The sequence below is a fragment of the Dendrobium catenatum genome, unplaced genomic scaffold (assembly GCF_001605985.2).
Source record: "Dendrobium catenatum unplaced genomic scaffold, ASM160598v2 fragScaff_scaffold_864, whole genome shotgun sequence".
Lineage (NCBI taxonomy): Eukaryota > Viridiplantae > Streptophyta > Magnoliopsida > Asparagales > Orchidaceae > Dendrobium > Dendrobium catenatum.
In genome coordinates this window covers 592955-615577 of record NW_021319326.1, presented here as the reverse complement: position 1 = coordinate 615577, position 22623 = coordinate 592955, and the positions used below count along the sequence as shown (strand labels likewise).

Sequence of the window (22623 nt, the reverse complement as noted above, 5' to 3'; positions counted from 1 at the left end):
TTTTATTTTTTGAGTATTTAAAAAGTGTTTGTAGAGTTACAAAAAAAATTTAATTTTCTAACAACAGCCAACCAAGAGATGGATCCATTAAATTCTTCATTTTACACGTGTTTTTAGCTTCAAGCAGCCAAATTAGACTTCTAAATGATTGCAGTTAACCGGTTCATTTTGGCTTTTGATTTGAGCTTGGTTTGGAATAATTTTCTTTTTGTTTTATAATATAATTTTTTAGTAAAAAAATTTTAAATTCAAAAATATTTTGTACTAAAAAACTGCTTTATAAAATAATAAAAAACTATCTTAAATTAAAACTTAGGCTTCATTTAGGACAGCTTTAAAGCAACTTTTTAATTTGAAAAATTACTTTAAGAAGTAATAAGAAAGCTGTCTCAAACGAATCCTAAGTGATGCCAACCAAGAGATGGATCCATTAAATTCTTCATTTTACACGTGTTTTTAGCTTCAAGCAGCCAAATAAGACTTCCACCTTATTGCAGTTAACCGATTCATTTTGGCTTATATTTAGGCTTCATTTGACACAATTTTTTTATTACTTTTTAAAACAAATTTTTAATTTAAAAATTAAAATTTTTATACTAAAAAACCGTCCCAAACGAAATCTTAGACTTCATTTCAAACAACTCCCTTATTGTTTTATAAAATAATATTTTAGTAAAAAATTGTAAATTAAAAAATATTTTGTTCTAAAAAATTGCTTCATAAAATAATAAAAAAATTGTATCAAATAAAAAACTTAGTAACACATATAGAATATTGATTCTGGCTTCACTCAATCAAATAACGGATCTTTAAACAACCAAATGAGGCGTAGAAGCATTTGTCAAATAACTTCAGCAATGACACATCAGAATCATAAGATTAGCCAAACTAAGACATGGAAATGTATTGTAAATTAGCCTATCTGTTAAAATAAATAAATAAATAAATAAATACAATATCCAGCAGAGCCAATTTGACTGCCGAGGAGGAAAAAAAAACTGGATGTGAATTTTTAACTATAATAAAAAATGAAAAATATAAATTCAAGTTAGTGACTTCTTTATGAAGACTCTTTGCTGCATGACAAGACGCAGTCTACAAGGAAGCTGGTGAGCTGCGAAGTATAGAGATTTGGATGATTTCTGAAATGGTCCACATGAGGTGAATTCCCAAAATTACAGGCCCTGACCTCATGGCCGGCTCTTCTTTGCTTCTCCACAAAGGATTCAACGCATTTGGCTGGAATAACCCTATCAGCAGAGCTGTAGATGTACAATTGTGGGCATTTTGGCTGCTCCATGGACAATATTTCCAACACATCTGTTAACCTCCTGGTAAAAGTGCAGAAATGGCGGATGTTAGAATGTAAAATTGGTGATGACGCTGGCCTATTAGTAGGACAACACAATGAGGAAGCTTTTGCTGATAACAGATGAGGTTTAAGTACAATTTGACTCTCCCGAGGCAGCAACAGAAGTAATTTTTTAGCAGCAGAGAGGCGGGGAATGCAGCTCTTCCTATTAACAAAAGTGGCATTGCCCTGCCAAGAGCGGATAATGGAACCAAATGTGTCCCGAGGCAATAGTGGGGCAGATTGGGTAGGGAGGCTCCAAGGACAATATCTATAACGTTCTGGATGTCTTTAAGCAGGGGTAATTGATCAGGGAGATCATCAGGTAAGACATCAGCAAAATCATTCAGTATGGGTTGAACCTCCTGAGGGATAGGCTCGTCATACTCAATGGCTACAGTGAGTATTTTTAGACCCTGAATTGTTTAAAGTGTGATCAAGCAGGTAAGGTTGATACAATTATCGGATTGAGATTTCAATCATATGATAATTGCACATGGTGAAGTTACTAATCTCAGTTAAACAATGCACTTTGGAATGTTAGAGGTGCCTTTTTCAAAACCAGAATGATTTTGAAAAAAGGCAATCAAAATTAAATCCAATAATCCAAAGTGAATTTCCTACCGCCATAGAGTAAGGCTTCGTTTGGGACGGCTTTTTTATTGTTTTTTAAAACAGAGTTTTAATACAAATTTTTTTATTTTTGTATTAAAACTCCGTTTTATAAACCAATAAAAAAGTCGTCCCAAACGAAGCCTAAGGGTTACTACAAAAGCAATTGTTATGCCGCAGTACTGAGATGGAGGCTGATACTGGCCTAGATCATCTACCATTTATATATGGCTGAGAATATCTTCTAAAATTATCACTATGTTGTAAACAGTGACTAAATGATTTGCTTGTTTAAATTTTAATTGTTAAAGATAAGCAATTGTATGCAAAAATAAATAAGATATAAACGAAAAAGATAACTTGAATGTCTGCTTCTTAAATCAGGAACTAGATCTCGTTGACAACAATCAGTAAGATGCTATGCCATAGATAAACAAATTTCAGCTGTGCTAAGAGATTTTTTAACCAAGCCTTTCTACAAAAATTTCTATATAGATTTTAATATTTGCACCAAGTTGCCATTAAAATTTATTTAAGTTCATTAAGACTTCGTTTGGGACGGCTTTTTTATTGTTTTCTAAAACGGAGTTTTAGTTAAAAAATAAAAAAAAAAATTGCACTAAAACTCCATTTCATAAAGCAATAAAAAAGCCGTCCCAAACGAAGCCTAAATCTAATGGCCGCATGAACTACATTTATTTATTGATGCGTGCAAACACCAAATACATGATTATTACCTGTTAATAGCAGGAAGATTCAGAACCACGTCAAAGAATTTCTCCAAAACAGTTAACATGACAGCTTCAAGAACTGCAGGTTTTGGCTGCTCCAACGAAATATTAGGATCTACTATGCCTTTGGCAGCCACGCTCCGCTTTTTCAAAAAGGCAGCAGAGAATCCGGAAGCCCAAACCTAAATAATGTGAAAAAATAGATATTAGAATTTTTTCAAGCCTGCAAGCTAAAGATCAAAGACATGCAACAAGTACAAAATCCAATAAATATTCTGATGTAAAGTGAATCAAATATCCAAGGCTGTTATTGATTTCAATCCTCCAGTAAGAAGCTATATTTACATTAAAAGAATTGCATCATCTTGAATGGTGTCAAACGACTGGAGAATTAGCCATTTGAAAGGCACTCTTGTCATGGGGCTTGATCACATATATTTAAATCATGATCAAGAATGGCCAACTACAAAAACAGCTTGATTTGTACTCCAAATAATTTCCCAAAACAAAGCCAGGTATGCTTCAAACACGTCAATTTGAAAAGAACAGAGTTGATATCATCACAATCAACAACATTATTCACATCCCAAATATTTAGATAAGTTAAATTTCATTATTTTCCATTTGTTACCATTGAATGTTTCATAAGGCGTTTAGCTTGTTATGCATAATTATTTTGAAATATGTTTTATTCATATTACATAATATCTATTTATTTTCTTTCAAATCCTTTGATGATAACCTTATCTGTGTACACCAACAAAGCACCTAAGGTGACTTTCCACTACTTTTATCTTCAATAAATGCAACTCTTAATCTCTTATGGAACCATCCTTCTGATATAATTATTCTTTATTGTATCCTTTCCAATTTTGTCACAGTCGTCATAACATTTTTACTTCCATCACACTCAACGTAACAATTATTTAATTCTGATATAATTATTCTTTATAACTCTTCAAATATCCAAGATATACATTAATAGCATAATACTCCTAAAGCACTTCTCCATTTTAACAACTATGCATTAAATCTAGAACGTATATCCTAAATTCTAATTCATATCTCCATTATTTTGTATAATAGATTCACAATACTCTAACCTATTACATCTACCTATCATTTTATCTTGCTAATAAATGTAAATATTAGAACCACTATAATAGCATATCATATCCTAAATTTTTATTCTATTAATTCTAAATATTTGATCTAATAAAAATTTGATCAATTATTTTAACGTTTCATTTATTTTAACATATATGTAACCGGTTACTAAGATCAGTTAGATAACCAACATAATACAGAAGCATTTCATACCTTCAAAAAAACATTTTGTGGTTAATGAATAGCAAAGAGAAGTTAAGGAAACGAAGATAAGATAAAACACGCATGCCTCAAAGAACAATGCATGCATCACAGAAAAAGACAAGCAACTGAAGGTTATAGACTGCATTCATGAGAGCCAAATAAACTTGAATAGGAGAAAAAAACTATTCAACCAAGAAAAGTAATTAGAATAGAACATTGAACTTACCTGTGGGTCAGGATCAGCCACAGGGGCAGAGTCCACAATACAACCTTTAATCTTTCCCATTACGGAAGGATCTTGCTTCTGAAACTTCTCAAGAACAACTCCATATCTGTAAAGACAAATTTTCCCGTCAAACTAAATAATCTGCGATGAAGAAAAATACGAGTAAACATTAAATCTATATGAAGAAACCGAGAGAGTACATTAGCCAGCCCGTGTTACTGAACGTGTGGAAGACCAAGTTCTTCCCACTTTCTTCTGCAACCCAATCAGCTAGATGGTTTGCAAGCATTTCCACATCAATTTCTGCTTGCCCACCAGCCTTGTAGCTAACAATTTCAGAAATAGGAAAGGTGAAGGTCACGGCATGAAAACCCCTGGAAGTGTACCACTCAGCATATCTCTGCAAGTGCTTCTGTTTTGCACCCAACCATCCCAACAAAACGACAACTGTCTGAGACTTTGAGGATGAGCAATTTGACTTCCCTAACATCCCATCAGCATTTGGGTCTGGGAGATGCCATCGGTAGAGAACATCTGATGAATGAGTTGTCTTGGGATTAAACACCTGACCATTAGATGGCTTGGCTAGCTTTGCATAGCGGTATGGATCAAGAGGTGCAGGTGGTGAAGCAATCGAAGACGAAGAACCAAACATGAACTCAGCTGAATGAGAAATGCCCGAATTGACCAGTGGCCAAGCCTTTGACATAAAAGAGATACCTAAACTCTTAGTCTCTGAGATTGCAGAAGCCCGTGAATCAGACTGCTTTGAGGAGCTGGGAACAGAAGGAGGGATGACATCTGAAGATTTCTGACCAGCAAATCGTTCTGGGATGTAGTCAGAAGACACCGCCGCGAGGGCAACAGCGGCCAACGCCGATAGAGGCCGATGAAAGTTTCCATGTAATGAAGCCATGTAGGCGAAGCAGATCAAATTCTTCAAGACGAACAAGCAATGCAATCGCTTTAGAGATTATAATCAAACAACCAGCAATGGACGGGTAGAAATATTATATAGAAAAGAAAAGTTGGAACAGAAAAGAGAATTAAAGGTGTACTCACCGCCAAAGCAGGATAACGAGGAAACGTGTTGAAACTGGGCTCGCAGTCAAAAGAGATTGACAACGCAACCCAACTTATAGGAGACCAAGTCCTTGGGATCTCTTTTCTCTGTCTCTCTATTTCTGCGAGAACGACTACAGATATAAGGAATGGACCAAGAACATGCATAGCAATTAACATATCGAGAAACAAACCAATGGAAAAAAAAAATCGGCTGCGCATCAATTTTTCCACAAAAATCATAGCCCCTCACATCGATTAGGGTTTTCAAATTTTCAACTTCAACATCGCCGATCGAGGGTTATAGAACGAATGCGTGTAGTTTGAAGAAAGGGAAAGCCCGGCGCTTGCAACGTGAAACATATGGCTCATATTTGCCAACATAAATAAACCGTAAAAAGAAAATAAAAAACAAAAACATGGCAATCAACGATAAACGGTAGATAGACAACAGGAAATAGAAACCCTATGGTCAAGCTCTCAAATCCGGGAGGAAAACGATTGGATCGTCTCGCAGCGTTCCGTCGACCAAAAGCCAAAACAATAAAAATTAAAAATTAAAATTTCCTTCAAAAAGTTTTGGCCACCGAACTGTTGGAAACGCGTGGCCGCCTTCGCCTATTGCGTAAAATTAACGGTGATTTTGAAACAAAGGTTCTTATTCTTTCAAGATTCTAAAGAATATGCTTGCCGATGTCGCATAATCCCAGGAAAACGGGAAAATCCTAAGAATATGCTCTTCAAATTCCTACGAATATATCAAAATAAAATTAAAGAAAACACTCCGTCAAAATCTCTAACACAGTCATCTCGTCCACTCCTCACCAGAATTTGCAGGTGAATGCATCAGCTATCTCCCTCCTTTGTGATCTCTGGATGCTCCTCAAACACCCCTTGATTGATAGTGAAGGCTTATATGCTCTTTCAAGGTCTCTTGATTCTGATGCATCTTATTTAAAGTAAAACATAACGTTTCATGCATATATTTTAACATAATTTTGATTATTATATTAACAAATATAAAAGTTTACATATTAGATATATAAATACATTAAATTATTATAATATGTGTTGCGAGTTAGAATATATGCGGCGATAGAGTTAGAGTATTACATCTTAGTGTTGCACTAATATCTAGTTCACACACAGAGAATAAAAGTTTTTTTATGTAGAAGACCCTGAAATAGGGAAAAATCACGGGGTTTGGCCTATTTGAAAATGATTACGCTAGAATTTGAATAGATTATAACGGGCTAACTCGTCCTTGAGGGCGATCATATTACAAATGTCATATGTAAAGTTGAAATCTAGTGACAAACACGGATAATAGTCTGGCATCACTTGGTGGTCTGGCAGAAATCTGGTGTGACTTGAAAATTCAGGCGTTAATTAGTTATTCGATGAAACTCTGGGGTCACTTGGTTGTCTGGAGGAACTCCGGGTGTCAGGTGGTGGTCCGACAGAACTAGGGCCTCTGGTGGCTGTCCGACAGAAGTTGGGGCGTCAGGTGGTGGTCTGGCAGAACTCCGAGTCTCGGGTGGTTGTCCGGCAAAAGTCCAGGCCTCAAGTGGCGGTCCGGCAGAAGTGAGGGCCTCAGGTTGTGGTCCAGTGGAACTCATGGCCTCAAATGTTGGTCTGGCAGAGCTCAGGGCCTCAGGTGGTTGTCCGACGGAGCTCAGGGCCTTAGGTGGTGTTCCGGCGGAACTCGGACGGTGATCGAGGAGGCGGGAGGTGAGAGCAATATCCTATCTCTCTCTCTTTTATCCTTAAGCTTAGGGTCCTTTTTTCAAAAGGAAAGGGGACTCTATTTATAGATTTCCTAGTTTGGTATGGCCCGTAAAATAGGTAAAAAATCTAGGGCAAATGAGGAGTGGTTTGGATGGAGGGCCAATGTTGAATCTCTTGATCGTCAATCGTTCATTAGATGTTTGAAGGACTTAATGATGTCAAAATTCTATTATCTTAGGCTCGTTGGATTCTTCTCGTCGAGCCGCTCTATTCGACTATAAGCATGTTATGTTTGGAAACCGTTTGGTAACACAAATTGTGGTTCGAACCTTCCAACAACGCTTCTGGCCCTTGCTTTGGACCCATCTGGACTCGGATTGAGTCGATTTTGGTGTCTTTGGGTTCGTATTCTCGAAACATTGAGTTTGACTGTAAATTTGCTGAAATTGGAGTTCGAAGGGTCCCCATTTTAATTTCGGAAGTTTCTAACTCAATTTTGTCTCAAGATTTGTGCCTAATCAGGATAATTTTTCGAGGATGTATCAATATGTATGTCAACCTTTTTTTATGTTTGATTGAACGCTGCATAGAATTTGATCAACTACATAAAAAATAAGGCCGAATTAGTTACCTTATAAGAAAGGATAATAATCATTTTAAATAAATTAGTATGGTAGCTCATAAAACAATCTAGTTACTTCATATTATAAACACACTGAATGATTAGAGGAAAATTTATTCTATGTGGTCATCGAACGGTCCAGAGACGGATCTGAACGCTCCACATCACCTGTTACCGAGTCATACACAACAACAAAAATGACGCGTTCTAACTCGCCTATGGATGTCGTTCAGTGAATGCACATAATAATTTTACTTATCAGAGGGCCTTCCAGCATTGCGAAATAAACATCACATTAATTGTAATTTTAGATAAATCTCAGAGCAATATATAAAACTTTTATTTATTAGATATGAAGTTATTATCTTTAAGATTACAATCGTATTTAGATTGATCACTTGATCAGTGATGAGAGAGATATATAGGCTTCATTTAGGACATTTTTTCTTACTATTTTTTAAAGTTGTGTTTTAATATAAAAATTAATAAAAAAAATAATTCAAAACATTTTTGTGCTAAAAATTTGCTTTATAAAGTATTAAGAAAACTGTTTCAAACGACATAAATTATTTTGTGCGGAGTCCATATAAGAAGAACAGTCTGGATTGCTATGTAAAATAGTAAATACTCCACAAATATTCAGTAAAGACATAGTAAAACAACAAATACTCACAAAATACTCAACGATTACTCATAAAATACTCAATAATACTCACAACTAAGTATTTGTTGCGTATTTACTCAGTATTTACAAATACTCATTAAATATATAATAAATCCAGACTTGATGCAGACATCCGATCATGAAGATTTTCAAAAGATGAGACGACGATCGACAGCTGAGATCATTCCACCTTATCTTAATTTATTATTTATAATTTTTATTTTTATTATGAATTTTCAGTTTTTAATCTTACTTAAGAGGGTCGTCCTACGTGAGCACTATGGGCATATTATCAAAATAAAATTAAAGAAAACACTCCGTCAAAATCTCTAACACAGTCATCTCGTCCACTCCTCACCAGAATTTGCAGGTGAATGCATCAGCTATCTCCCTCCTTTGTGATCTCTGGATGCTCCTCAAACACCCCTTGATTGATAGTGAAGGCTTATATGCTCTTTCAAGATCTCTTGATTCTGATGCATCTTATTTAAAGTAAAACATAACGTTTCATGCATATATTTTAACATAATTTTGATTATTATATTAACAAATATAAAAGTTTACATATTAGATATATAAATACATTAAATTATTATAATATGTGTTGCGGGCAAGAATATACGCGGCGATAGAGTTAGAGTATTACATCTTAGTGTTGCACGAATATCTAGCTCACACATAGAGAATAAAAGTTTTTTTATATGGAAGATCCTGAAAAAGGGAAAAATCACGGGGTTTGGCCCATTTGAAAATGATTATACTAGAATTTAAATAAATTACAGCGGGCTAACTTGTCCTTGAGGGCGATCAGATTACAAATGCATCTGTAAAGTTGAAATCTAGTGACAAACAAGGATAATAGTCTGGCATCACTTGGTGGTCTAGCAGAAGTCTGGTGTGACTTGGAAATTCAGGCGTTAATTAGTAGTCCGATGAAACTCTGGGGTCACTTGGTGGTCTGGAGGAATTCTGAGTGTCAAGTGATGGTTCGACAGAACTACGAGCCTCTGGTGGCGGTCGGCCAGAAGTTGGGGCGTTAGGTGGTGGTCTGGCAGAACTCCGAGTCTCGGGTGGTGGTCCAGCAAAAGTCCAGGCCTCAAGTGGAGGTCTGGCATAAGTGAGGGCCTCAAGTGGTGGTCCGGTGGAACTCATGGCCTCAAATGGTGGTCTGGCAGAGCTCCAGGCCTCAGGTGGTGGTCCGATGGAGTTCAAGGCCTCAGGTGGTGTTCGGCGGAACTCCGATGGTGATCGAGGAGGCGAGCAGGTGAGAGCAATCTCCTATCTCTCTCTTTTCTCCTTAGGCTTAGGGTACTTTTTTCAAAAGGAAAGGGAACTCTATTTATAGATTTCCTAATTTGGTATGGCCCGTAAAATAGGTAAAAAATCAAGGGCAAATGAGGAGTGGTTTGGATGGAGGGCCCATGTTGAATCTCTTGATCGTCAACCGTTCATTAGATGTTTGAAGGTCTTAATGATGTCAAAATTCTATTAGCTTAGACTCGTTGGATTCATCTCGTCGAGCCGCTCGATTCGACTATAAGCAAGTTATGTTTGGATACCGTTTGGTAACACAAATTGTGGTTCGAACCCTGCAACAACGCTTCGGGCCCTTGCTTTGGACTCATCTAGACTCGGATTGAGTTGATTTTGGTGTCTTTGGGTTCGTATTCTGGAAACGGTGAGTTTGACTATAAATTTGCTGAAATTGGAGTTCGAAGGGTCTCCATTTTATTTTCGAAAGTTTCTAACTCAATTTTGTCTCAAGATTTGTGCCTGATCGGGATAATTTTTCGAGGATGTATCAATATGTATGTCAATTCCCTTTTATTTTTTTTTATGCTTGATTGAATGCTACATAGAATTTGATCAACCACATAAAAAATAAGGCCGAACTAGTTACCTTATAAGAAAGGATAATAATCATTTTAAATAAATCAGTATGGTAGCTCATAAAAAAAATCTAGTTACTTCGTATTATAAACACACTGAACTATTAGAGGAAAATTTATTCTATGTGGTCATCGAATGATTCAAAGACGGATCAGAACGCTCCACATCACCTGGTACCGAGTCATACACAACAACAAAAATGACGCGTTCTGACTCGCCTCTAGATGTCGTTGTTCGGTGAACGCACAGAATAATTTCACTTAGCAGAGAGCCTTCCAGCATTGCGAAATAAACATCACATTAATTGTAATTTTAGATAAATCTCAGAGCAATATATAAAACTTTTATTTATTTGATATGAAGTTATTATCTTTAAGATTACAGTCGTATTTAGATTGATCACCTGATCAATGATGAGAGAGAATATAGGCTTCATTTAGGACATTTTTTCTTACTATTTTCTAAAGTTGTGTTTTAATATAAAAATTAATAAAAAAAATTTTGTATTAAAAAACTGTTTTAGAAAGTATTAAGAAAATTGTTTCAAACGACAGAAATTATTTTGTGCGGAGTCCATACAAGAAGAACAGTCTGGATTGCTACATATTTTGCTGTAAATAGTCCACAAATATTCAGTAAATACATAGTAAAACAGCAAATACTCATAAAATACTCAACGATTACTCATAAAACACTCAATAATACTCACAACTAAGTATTTATTGCGTATTTACTCAGTATTTATAAATACTCAACAAATACTCATTAAATATATAATAAATCCAGACTTGATGCGGACATCCGATCATGAAGATTTTCAAAAGAGAAGACGATGATCGACAACCGAGATCATTCCACCTTATCTTGATTTGTTATTTATAATTTTTATTTTTATTATGAATTTTCAGTTTTTATCCTTACTTAAGAGGGTCGTCCTACGTAAGTCCTAGGGGCATATGTGTCTTGTTTTAATTTCTTAGGCCTATATATAGAGGCCCTTGCTTGTGTAATGTAATAATGGAGTTTTAATTAAAAAAAAATTATTCTGCACTTTTATTCTTTGGGAGGATGTTAGTGAGAATCCCTATGGAGGGAATCGTAGTTTCCACCAGCCACAGGATGGGTCCAGGCTCGTAGCTTGAAGTCCCTTGGTGAAGGGCAACGCATCACCCATCAGTCTTCAGAAGAGTCAAAGGCTCGTGATTTTATCTTTTTTCTTTGATTTTGTCTCTCCTTATTTTTCCTTTAACCGCTGGCTAAATCTCCCCCTAGTCGCCGGCCACCCCACCAACCAATTCCAAATCATCCTTTTATTACTTTCCTAATTTCATTCAAAGTAATTTGAGAATTTTAAATTTAACTTTCAAATTAATTTGAGATTTGAATTTTCGTCATTAATTTGAATTGATTACACAATTCCCTCCCATCTATTAATTTTGAATTTTAAATTTTGAAATGTCTTTCATCCCTTTCCTAATTTAAGATTCTAATTTAAAAAAATCATTCAATTACCCCATTATCATCTTCCTAATTTAGCCCCTATCTTATTTGAAAATATTTCATAATTAAAATTCAAATGAATCTGAATTTCAAAATCTTTCCTAAATATCATATATCTATTTTAGAAAATTCCCCCCAATTAATACAAATCTGAATTAAATAATTTGATTTGAATTTAATTTCTCCTATTCAATGTATGTGGACACATACATCGAATCTGGACATCTTTCCTCCCTCCTCCTTGAATGGCCCTCTCTCTCCCCTCTATCATAATTATTTCCTCCCTAATTAAGTGCCCAATTATGGAGATAATAAATTCCTCTCTTCTCTCCCTTCTTTTTGTATTTGAATTTCAAATTCAAATCAATTAATTAAGGGAAATCTAAGATGGAATTTTAGCTCTTTAATTTTAATTGCCCCACTTTGTTCTACATCAGGACTGTTCTCCCCATTTGAACTCCGCACCGAATAATTTGTGTTCTTCAAACAAATCCATAGAGACAACATAGTGAAAAAGCTGGTTATGTGAATGAAAACCCATTTTGTTGCTACCGAGGCGTATTTGTTGCAACGAGAATTTCTCAAAGAATTGGTAGTCATCAAGGCTGACTTAGAAATCTCATGCCTTGGGTTCAAAGCCTGATATCATCTCAGATTGCGTATGCTCCTTTGTTTTCTGGGGATTTGTGTCGCTACATTGAGAATAATGATTCTTAAGGTTTCTTAAGACATATTGTGGAAGCTTTCACAGTATATTATCTCATCTTACGATATGACGATTATGGTATACAGTACTTAAAATGGTTGTTCAGGCGTACCATTTCAGTATAAAAGCAGGCATCGGGTCTTTATAGATAGATGAATAAATATGATACTATTCAGACTGCTAATCTCTTTTTTGTAGTCTTCTTGCTACATACGTTACTATTTCTGATTCAACATGGCATCTAAGCAGCAGACATGATGCAGGATATATATGAAAAAAAAATTGATTTAGATAAGAATTTTGCACGCTTGATGATTAAGAGCAAATTAACTAAGCTTTATAGTGAGACATCAACAAGTTAACTTACTGGGTGTCTTTAGTTGGAGGTAATTGATCATAAAGATCATCAGGGAAGGCATTAACAAGTTTACTAAGTATGGGCTGAATCTCCTGAGGGACTGGTTTGTCAGACTTAGTGGAAGTCTCACGACCCACTTATAAGATGTGCAAGGGTGCCCTTCGGGCTATGGCAGCTAAGAGGTTCAGTCCCTTCTTGGATTTAACAGGGTTGGATTCAGGATCATCCATAACTCGAGGCTATGATGGCAAAAGCTTGATCTTTTTGCCCTCATGTTCAAACATGCAGGTGTTTGAACGCCCATAGATATGGACATTGTCGTCAAATAGCCAGAGACGACCTAGAAGGATTTGTCTGACATTCATAATCAATACATCTCAGCAAACATTCTCATTGTAGTCAGCAAAGGAGATATATATGAAGCTTCGTTCCTTTACCTCCAAGGTAGTGGTGTTGACCCAAGCTACCTTATAGGAGTTGGGGTGATGAACGACAGACAGGCCAAGTTTAGACACCATGCCGGACGAGACAGCATTGATGCAACTGCCACTATCCATGACTTTACAGTTCTTATCTTGATTTTGGTGTATGTATGAAAGATCGTAGTCCTACGTCAGTCATTAATGGCAACGGGTTGTGACAGTGCACATCTCACCACGCATGTGGGAGAAGAGTCAATTCTTTTACTGTATTGGATGACAGCAGGTTGTCATCCTCCTCAAAGAATTTACCCTCGTTGTCTACTTGGTGAATTTTGTTGACTTCAAGCTCAAATTTCACCTCGGTGACTTCTTTGATAATCGTGACTTTGTTGGAACTAGAGTACTGAGAGGCGATATGCCCATACCCCTAACATCTAAAGCACTTGGTCCCAAGGTTGCACCGAGGGGTATCTGGAGTGGGAGGCTTACTTCTAACATCAGGACGGGGGATGGGGGGACAAGACGAGGGTCGGGTAGTGCTTCCATGGATCGGCTAGGCAGTGGGGATATGAGGGGTGGTAATACCAGAAGATCTGTAGGAAGGCCTAGAGTTTTTGTGTCAATTAGGGTGTTGGGAACGGTTTTCCTCTAGGTCTAACACTAAACTGTAGACATTTTCAAGGGTAGTGATGTTCCGGACGAACAACTCATTGTGAATATCCTCTCACAACCCGATACGAAACATGGACAGGATATGCGTTGGGGCAATGGATGTCTCCCCTTTGTAGCAAATCAGGTAATTGTCAAAAGATGTCATGTACTCCTTAACGGGTTTCTTGTCCTGATTTAACCTATTCCACCTATACAACAACCTGGGGAAGTACGAGGGAGGCAGGTAATTCTGCTTAAGCTCACATTTCATGGATAGCCAATCAGTGATGGGTTACTCATTTGTGGGCTCTCCAAGGCTTTCTAAATTGGACCAGAATTGACTCGCCCTAAAGAAACTATCCATCCCTTTGATCTAATCTAGGAAAAGTTTGGGATCTAAGGTTATGTCGAAGGTAGGAGCGTCAACCTTGATATTTTTCATTAGTGGAATACTAGGGTCGAGGTGGCGATCAAGTCCATAGTGGGGAGCTCGATGATGGCATGAGGAAGTCCCTCATCTTGGAAGGTGTCGTCCCTGTACATGGATGGAGGTCTAGAAGGTGTATAAAGGGGAGAATGGTTCCTAATTCTATCTAGGGTATCGAATCATTCAGTCGTTTGACGATGGAGGTCTGCTAAGTTAGCCTAATTTTTCTTGAGTTGTTGGCTAATGTTATTTATTTGACCTACCAATAAGTCTAAAGTCCTACCGAGTTATTCTGGGTCCATTAAGAGACACTATAAATTACTAAGGGTTGTAAGGGTTGGATGGACAACACCTAAATCTATATGGAATGCTCCTAAAGGCTTACTAATATATGCAAAATATGATGGACAACAAACACACAATGTGTTAAATGACAAAAATGCAATGTTAGAACAATTAGCAAAGCATAAAGATTATAAAGAAAACTCTGTGATGGATCCTAGTATATTTATTAAGAGTAAAATATGCTCTGATACCAGATGATGCAGGACATATATGAAAAAAAAGGTGATTTAGATAAGGATTTTGCATGCTTGATGATTAAGAGCAAGTTAACTAAGCTTTATGGTGAGTTAAACAATGAAGTAAAACATAAAGAGCGGTAAACACAAGCTTAGGTCAAGTTACTTGCAAAAAGTAAAACCACATAATAATCAATTACTCCTGACGTTGCATGCAAAATAGGTTTCAAAAAGAAATCCATAATATAACAAATAAGAGTAGTGCTATGAAATATCTCTCACACAATTCCTACTAAATACTAGGCTTTAGCGAGAAGAATTAACACAACTTTTGATGATTCAATTAGAACTACAATTGAGAGCAACTAAAAGATAAAAGAATAAGAGGAGGGTTCACCCAAATAAACAGGATAAATACAGCCCTGGTGCTGTGTTTAGGTGCTTGATTGGAAGTAGAAAACAACCTCGATTCTTCTCAATATTGTTGGACAGCAATATGAACTTTAAGGCCAGTGAAACAGCAATAGGAGATTGCAACGATTGATGGACACAAGCTTTGACACTTGGGAAATTCTGGATAACACCCTATAGTGATTGTATAAACCTTTGGCAGCTGTTATGGGCTCCTGGAAGCTTTTGGACAGCACTTTCAAACCTACAATAGTGCAGAACAGCAAGGGGCTGGTGCTGAATCCTTTGGACAACAGTTATAACAGCAAGGACAACCACTTTGACTTGGGGAGAGTTTAGTCTAGATTTTGAGGGAATTGGATTTAAGGTTTGTGAGAGGATCTTGGAGGAAAAAGTTGAGATCAATTTCCAAATTGAAATTTCTTGATTTGGAAATAAATTTAAGTAGGTTATGGGATGAAGGAGGGGGCGGGTAGGCTAGGGCTGGGTTTGGAAGTATTTCCAAAGTGAGGGGTTGATTTTATGGGAAAGAAATAATTAGGTGGGCAAGGGAGAGTGTTTGGCCAAGAGAGAGGGAGGGGTGTGTGTGTCTATATTCAATATATTTGGAGTTAAGGCATTAATTACTCAATTAATTTAGATTTGGATTAAATGATTTATTAAATGGCCTTTCCAAAAATGGGATTAATGATATAGGAAGGATTTGAGATTTAAATTTGAATTATTTCAAATTCCAACTCCTTCCAAAGATAGATGAAGTTAAATAAGGAAATTGGAGCTTTAGGAAATAATTTTGAACAGGGGGATATGTAGATCGACGGCTTGATGGGAGGGAGGAGGAAGGTCAGTGGACTTCATATGGTGGTGGGGGGCGTCGGCTGGTAAGGGAAGGGACGATGATGGGGTGGTCGGCGGTTCAAGGGGTTCGGGTAGGGAGTTGGACCGTGGGGAGGGGGGGAGATGAGGGTGGAGCTAGCCGTCGGTGAGGGTGAGACTAAGGAGGCCGGTGGCAAGGTTGAGTGTGGCTACGGAATCTGGCAGCTAGGAGCAAGGGGATTGGATTGATATGTATGTAGCTTAATGGAGGAGGAATGAAAAAAAAAAAACCGAAAGAAGGGTAAGGAAGAAGAACCACGAACCCGGCCATCTCCAAGGCTGGTGGTTGATCCGATTTCCCTCTCCTCTCCTAAGGATTTCTCCAAGAGTCACAAACTCTCACATCAAGAGAACAATACGCAGAAATTTTTCATAATATTCATTCATCATCCAAAATACAAAAGAACTAGCTCACAAATTAGCCTCATGAAAAGAAAAAAAGTAATGACTAAAATGCCCTTCGGGCTACCACATGACCACCCCTAAGGGTAAAATGAGAAAAACAGAAATATAAAATAAACTAGTACATAAAATACATTAAAAAAAAACTCCAGATCGTAGCCGTTGATCTCTGATATCCTCATCAAGCCCCCTTCAGCATTTGAGTTTTTCTTTTCTTTTCCTCTGCTTCATCTATTCCAATTGATCTACTGTTCCTATTCAATGGACCAATCTGCAACTTCTTTGATGAATCCTACAACAACTGCTGCTGCCATGAAGGAGCTTGCCATTTCTCCCACAACTCTAAGTTCTTGATATCAAATATCAAGAACACTGTACCGATTCAATTAGCCAGCGAAAATTATCGCATTAGGTCGGCATAAATTCTGAAACTGAGGATCTACCTCCTTCAAGGGTATTGGACGTACTGCCACTTTTTTCGGATCTGAAGCAAGTGGCAATTCAAACAAGTGAGACCAGTCTACGTTTTCTATCATTGTTTGTCAAATCTGCTGCAAAGTAGATCATCTTGCTTCTCACTGCTGGCATAGGACAAGCCTGTCTTGATGCCTGCTTCCAAGGCTTCTCAAGCTCTCTTTGCTGCTCTAGCTCCACCCAATGATGACTGGTATTTAAATTTTGATGCTACAGCGCACCTTACAACCTATCATCAACATCTACTTTCTTCCACTTCATATCAAGGTAGTGATCAAGTTCCTGTTGGAAATGGGCAAGTTAGTCCTATTACTCACACTGGTGATGATATTCTTCATACTCCCAAGAGTAAGTTACTCCTTTCAAATCTTCTTCAATTTCCTCATATTATGCATAATCTTTTCTCTGTTGTTGACCTCTATATCTGCATCAAAATCAAAATCGATCAAACATGATGAAAATGGTGGAAGGTGAAGTCAAAGTCATACAAAATCATTTCAAAAATGCCTCACAGCAGTTGAAGTTACTTAAACATTAATTATTTAGCAAAACAGATTGTATTGACGTGCTCAAAACATCCACAATAGTTAGAAAAGAAAAGACGGGGAGTATAGGGCGCTCACAATAGCTGCCATGGATATCATTTGGCTCTGACAACTTACCGAGTTTTATATTCATATGGGCGAACCCACCACATTCCATTGCCATAATATTTCAATCATGGCACTTGCAAATAGTCCCGTTTTCAAGCTCATACTAAATAATTGAGATTGATCATCACTTGATAAGAAAACTTATTATTCATAAAATGATTGTTGCATACCACATTTCATCTCAAGACCCATAAGCAAATATTCTAACTAAAGTTCCTCCTATCAGTCAGCACACTCTTCTACGATAAAACCATTTAGAAGTAAATTGTTCCCTTGAGAGGAGGCAATAACAATATCAGCAATCTAAGCTCACTTCGTCACTTCTCTCTTGAAAGAATCAGCATTATTCTGCTCAAACAAACGGATCAATCCCCTATGACCAAGCAAAACTAACTTTACCACACTCAAACCAAATGAGGGCGTAATGGGTATTATATACAATACTTAAAGCTACTGTTCTGATGTACCATTTGGATATAAAAGCATGTATCAAGTATCCATAGATACAACAACAACATCAATTTTTTATCTCACTTTGTGGAGTTTATTTTTCTCCATTGTGTCCTATTAAGAGTCAAATTTTCATTTAAATCTAATAAAACAATGTCATTTTCAATACGAGAAAAAAATAAAAATGGTCCATTAATTCTTTATAAATGATCAAAATAGTACACAACTACATTAGAAGGGCATTTTGGTTCATCAAGTCTTTAAAAAGGAATCAAAATAGTCTCATAATGGGATAAATGTGATTCCTTTTTTAGGAGTTGAGAAATCAAAATAATCATTTAATATAGTTGGGGACTATTTGGTCCTTCATGAAGAATCAATGGGTCATTTTGATCCTTTTCGCTTTCTTATACTTTCTAATCAAGTCTTCTTAAATTTGCATCTGCCTTTCTTGAATCTCTACTAACCAAGTCAGCGGAAAGCTGTAGATGAATGAATATGTATGATACCATTCAAGCTACGAATCTCTTCTCTATATTTTTCTTTTTGCATCCCTTCCTATTTCTAATTCAACCTTATCAACTTCCAACAAATTTATCGATGTAAATTCCAACCAAAAAAATTTATCATGGGTCAAGCCTGAGCCAGTGCTCTTTTCTTCTTCCTCCTCCTCCCATCTTTTTGCCTGACTTTCTCTCTCCCTCTTGCTGGCTCAAGATTTTGCCATCTTCTCCTCCAAGCCGCCGCACTAGCTACTGTTGTTGCTATCAACATAGCTTCCACCTTGTATTGCCACTTCCACCACGTCTAAATTCCTACAAATCACCGAGGTACTGATCTCCCAGCAATTTGTCAAATTTGTACGTTCATCCTCTCTTTAATTTTCGAGTATATAGATTAAATTATGGAGCAACTAGATCATATTTTAATATGAGAGTGAGATGATTTTACTTTATCAACATAATTTACACCAAACGGAGCTTAGACATAACCAACAAAATCTTTATCAGATGCATTTATCAAAATTGGAGTGATCGAGTTACAACATAAATAGATTACATGTTAGTGATAAGATAAGATGTCAAAGATCAGAAATACCTCAAATATATAAATAAAGAGGAGCTAGCCCATTCTTTATCCCCTAAGAGAACATTCAAGCATCTTCTTCAGAATATAAAACACTAGAACATGTTCTCAAATGCCTGCTCATCTCTTCCAAAACCAAATCAATTTCTCCTTCACAGATATTCATCTTGTCATCAACCAGAAATTCACGAACAATACCATCCACTTCTATCCAGCTACAACCTGGCCTCTTCAACAACTTCATCTCTTTCATCTTCCTTCTCATCTCAAGAGCTTCTTTCCATCTGTTAGAAGAAGCATACATGTTCCATAGAAGTACATAAACACCATCATCATCTGGCTCTCTCTCTCTGATCTTCTTACCAGCCAACTCTGCTAACTCAACATTTCCATGAATAAGAGATGCACTAAGAATTGATCTCCATATCACACAATCCACATCCATTCCCATATCTTGTATCAACAATTCTGCTTCTCTGAGAAGTCCAGCTCGACCTAGTAGGTCAATCATACAACCAAAGTGCTCAACTTGAGGCTTATAGTTATAGACAGTTCTCATGTCATCAAACATTTTTCTTCCCTCATCAACCAATCCACCATGACTGCAAGCTAAAAGAATGGCTAAAAATGTGATCTTGTTCGGGCTAATGCCTGAATTCAACATATCAGAAAAAACCTCAATAGCTCGTTTTGCACCACCATGAACTGCGAACCCAGAAATCATAGAGGTCCATGTATATACATCCTTGTTAGTTATACCATTGAAGATATACTCTGCCATTTTAAGGTTCCCACTTTTTGAATACATGTCTATAAGTGCATTATAAAGGGTGACATCAAAGCTTGTATCCAGTTTAAAAACATACCCATGGATTGTGCGACCAAGATCCAATGCCCCTACATCAGCACAAGCTGATAAAACACCGACAATCGTGATTGATGTAGGTTGGTGACCCTCCAAATTCATCTCCCGGAAGAGTTTCAAAGCTGTTATTGGTTGTTTCTGCTGCACATGAGCAGTGATCATCACTGTCCAAGAGACTGTGTCTCTGCTCAGCATTTCGTCAAATAACTTAACTGCGGAGCCCAAATCACTGCATTTGGCGTAGCCATTCAGCATGCTACTCCAAGAAACGGCGTCTCTGGTAATCATACCAGCAAAGACAGACTCAGCTGAACGAATCCTCCCGGTTTTTGAATACATGTCGATGAGGGCATTGCTTACGACACTCTCAGAGTCCAATTTATGCCGATAAATCAAAGCATGGACCTCCCTGCCGAGTTCCAGATGGCACAGCCGAGTGGATGCAGATAGGGCTCCAACAACAGCAAACCCATCAGGCTGGATACCAGAGGATATGATATTGGAGAAAACAGAAACGGCTTTATGGGGCTGATTACACTGCAAGTGGAGTGAGATGAGGCTGGTGAGGGAAACGATATCTGGTTTGAGAATTTGATCGAATACCTTGTATGCGTCAGTGGTGCGGCCAATACGGGCATAGGCGTTGAGGATTTGGCAGGTAAGAGGTTGGTGGTAGGGGTGAAGAGCTTGGAAAATAGCTTGGGCGTGGAGCTGCTGAGCATGTTTAAGGTTTCCACATTTCTTGATAAAATGTTGGAAATTCGAGCCGTTCATCAACTTCTACAAAGATGCTCTGTTGACGAGCCAATTTATATTTTAGTGGATCTTTAATTTTTGCCTTTTTGTTCTTCCCAAGGGCTCTTTTATCTGTTTTGTTTTTCTTGATGGTTCTTTGATTTATTTGTTGTTCATGTTATTTTTAAGAATATTTAAATTATGTAATATCATAAATCTTCACATTTGTTATTATGCATTTATAGCAACCATTATAACTATTAATATATTGTCAAATTATCTTAATCTATTAATAATTATCATCCTAATCACGTGCAAATGCTATAGAATTGAGATATTAGTTGTGTCGTGCAATCCAACTCATCTCAATTGATGATTAATATAACTCCATTAATAAAAAACAATAAAAAAACAAAATTAAAATCAAATTATCTTTAGATCTAAGGCTTCTTTTGGGACGGCTTTCTTAATGCTTTCAATAGTAACTTTCACGTACAAAAATTTAATAAAATCAGAAAAAAATTATGATCGAAAGCTATCACAAATAAAGCCTAAGAGGCTAAGACATTATGTTAAAACAAATATAGGGTTTCATTCACTTTCAATCCACTAAATCATCAATTATATTTGAAATACATTATAATCAACTTAAAAATAATATCAAAAGATTGTTAAATGAATTCATGAACCTACTTTAGAGCTTTTTTAGGCAACAAAAATGATTTCATCAAAATCAACTAATTAGAATAATAAATTTAGAATAAAGATTGAAAAAAGCTAAAAAAAAAAATTGGATCAATTATTGGCTTTAATCAAGTTCATATTGAAGTAAATAAACTTACTAATATGTCAAGCTTAACTTTGATGCATGTGCATTATTGAGCCATCCCCTAGAATGAATAGGGCAATTTCCAACAAACACCTAAATCTTACCAATTTGCATAACATTGTTGAATTTTGATTGATTGACCTCTTTGAAATGGTATCATTAAGACATGTAAGATGGTATGCATTCTCAGTTACTAAAATATTCACTGTAAAATTTTTTAAATAATTCTCAATATATGCTTATTCGGCCAAATTAGTCTCTTCCTTATTGGCTATCATTAGAGCTGTCAACATTTGACCCGACCCGAACCCGACTCGAAAATTTCGGATTCGGGTTGACCCGAACCCGAACTTGGTCGGGTTCGGGTTGACCCGGAAACCCGAAATCAACCCGATTTGACCAGTTTTTAATTAATTTAAGAGAGTTTTAAAGGATTTTTATGAAATAAGTAAATGATATTTTAAAAAATTATAAACAATGTTGTCCAAATTAAATTAATTTTGATTTATTTTAAACTAATTGAAGTAAATCTTACCTTAATTTGATTTAAATTTAAATAAATTGAATTAAATAAAAAAATTTAATGAAATACACCCGAAGCGGGTTGGGTTCGGGTTGACCCTGACCCGAAGCAGGTCGGGTTTGGGTTCGGAAAACCGACCCGTTTGCAAAAACGGGTCGGGTTGAACAGTGTCGTGTCAATTTCGGGTTGAACCCGAACCTGACCCGTGACCCGATTTTGACAGCCCTAACTATAATCTAGTAAGTAAATATTATCCCATTCTTTTAGAAGACAGATTATTCTGCCCCCACTCCAACTTGTCATCTACTCATATGCCTATTTAAGTAGTGTCATCTTTACCTCCAAAAGAGATTGATGTGAATGCCCTTAGTCACATCAACTACCTTCAAACTTCATAATTATTATTTTTTCCTCTTTACCTCAAATTGATATGGATATGCATTCATTTTTTTCAGTGAAGAATTACACGTGCGTTATTAAAACAATTTTTTATTTAAAAAATGAATTAATGATTTTTTGAATTTGTCTATGATAAAA

General features: G+C 36.5%; 2 protein-coding genes and 1 long non-coding RNA gene across 6 annotated transcripts; 1 reads left to right on the top strand and 2 right to left on the bottom strand.

The window, feature by feature from the left end:
- Positions 1-907: 907 nt before the first annotated feature.
- LOC110096341 (transmembrane protein 53) lies at positions 908-6185 on the bottom strand. 4 transcript variants are annotated; one of them, XM_028697080.1, is made up of 6 exons: positions 6119-6185; positions 5294-5415; positions 4432-5168; positions 4232-4337; positions 2701-2876; positions 908-1331 (listed from the first exon to the last, which is right to left on the bottom strand). In XM_028697080.1, the coding sequence occupies exons 1-6, from the start codon at positions 6138-6140 to the stop codon at positions 1061-1063; spliced, it is 1434 nt and encodes a 477-aa protein (XP_028552913.1). In that variant the 5' UTR covers positions 6141-6185; the 3' UTR covers positions 908-1060. The 4 variants fall into 4 exon arrangements, with proteins under 4 accessions (XP_028552913.1, XP_020677893.1, XP_020677894.1 ...); XM_020822234.2 differs by lacking the exon at positions 6119-6185 and adding an exon at positions 5488-5734; XM_020822235.2 differs by lacking the exon at positions 6119-6185 and adding an exon at positions 5547-5734.
- LOC114580232 lies at positions 5626-22468 on the top strand. Its single transcript, XR_003701562.1, has 3 exons — positions 5626-5764; positions 9569-9571; positions 22457-22468. It is a non-coding gene; the product is annotated as an uncharacterized LOC114580232 (long non-coding RNA).
- On the bottom strand, positions 16426-20858 carry LOC110096340 (pentatricopeptide repeat-containing protein At2g22410, mitochondrial). The gene is made up of 2 exons (XM_020822231.2): positions 19147-20858; positions 16426-17369 (listed from the first exon to the last, which is right to left on the bottom strand). The coding sequence occupies exon 1, from the start codon at positions 20771-20773 to the stop codon at positions 19202-19204; it is 1572 nt and encodes a 523-aa protein (XP_020677890.1). The 5' UTR covers positions 20774-20858; the 3' UTR covers positions 16426-17369; positions 19147-19201.
- Positions 22469-22623: the final 155 nt, after the last annotated feature.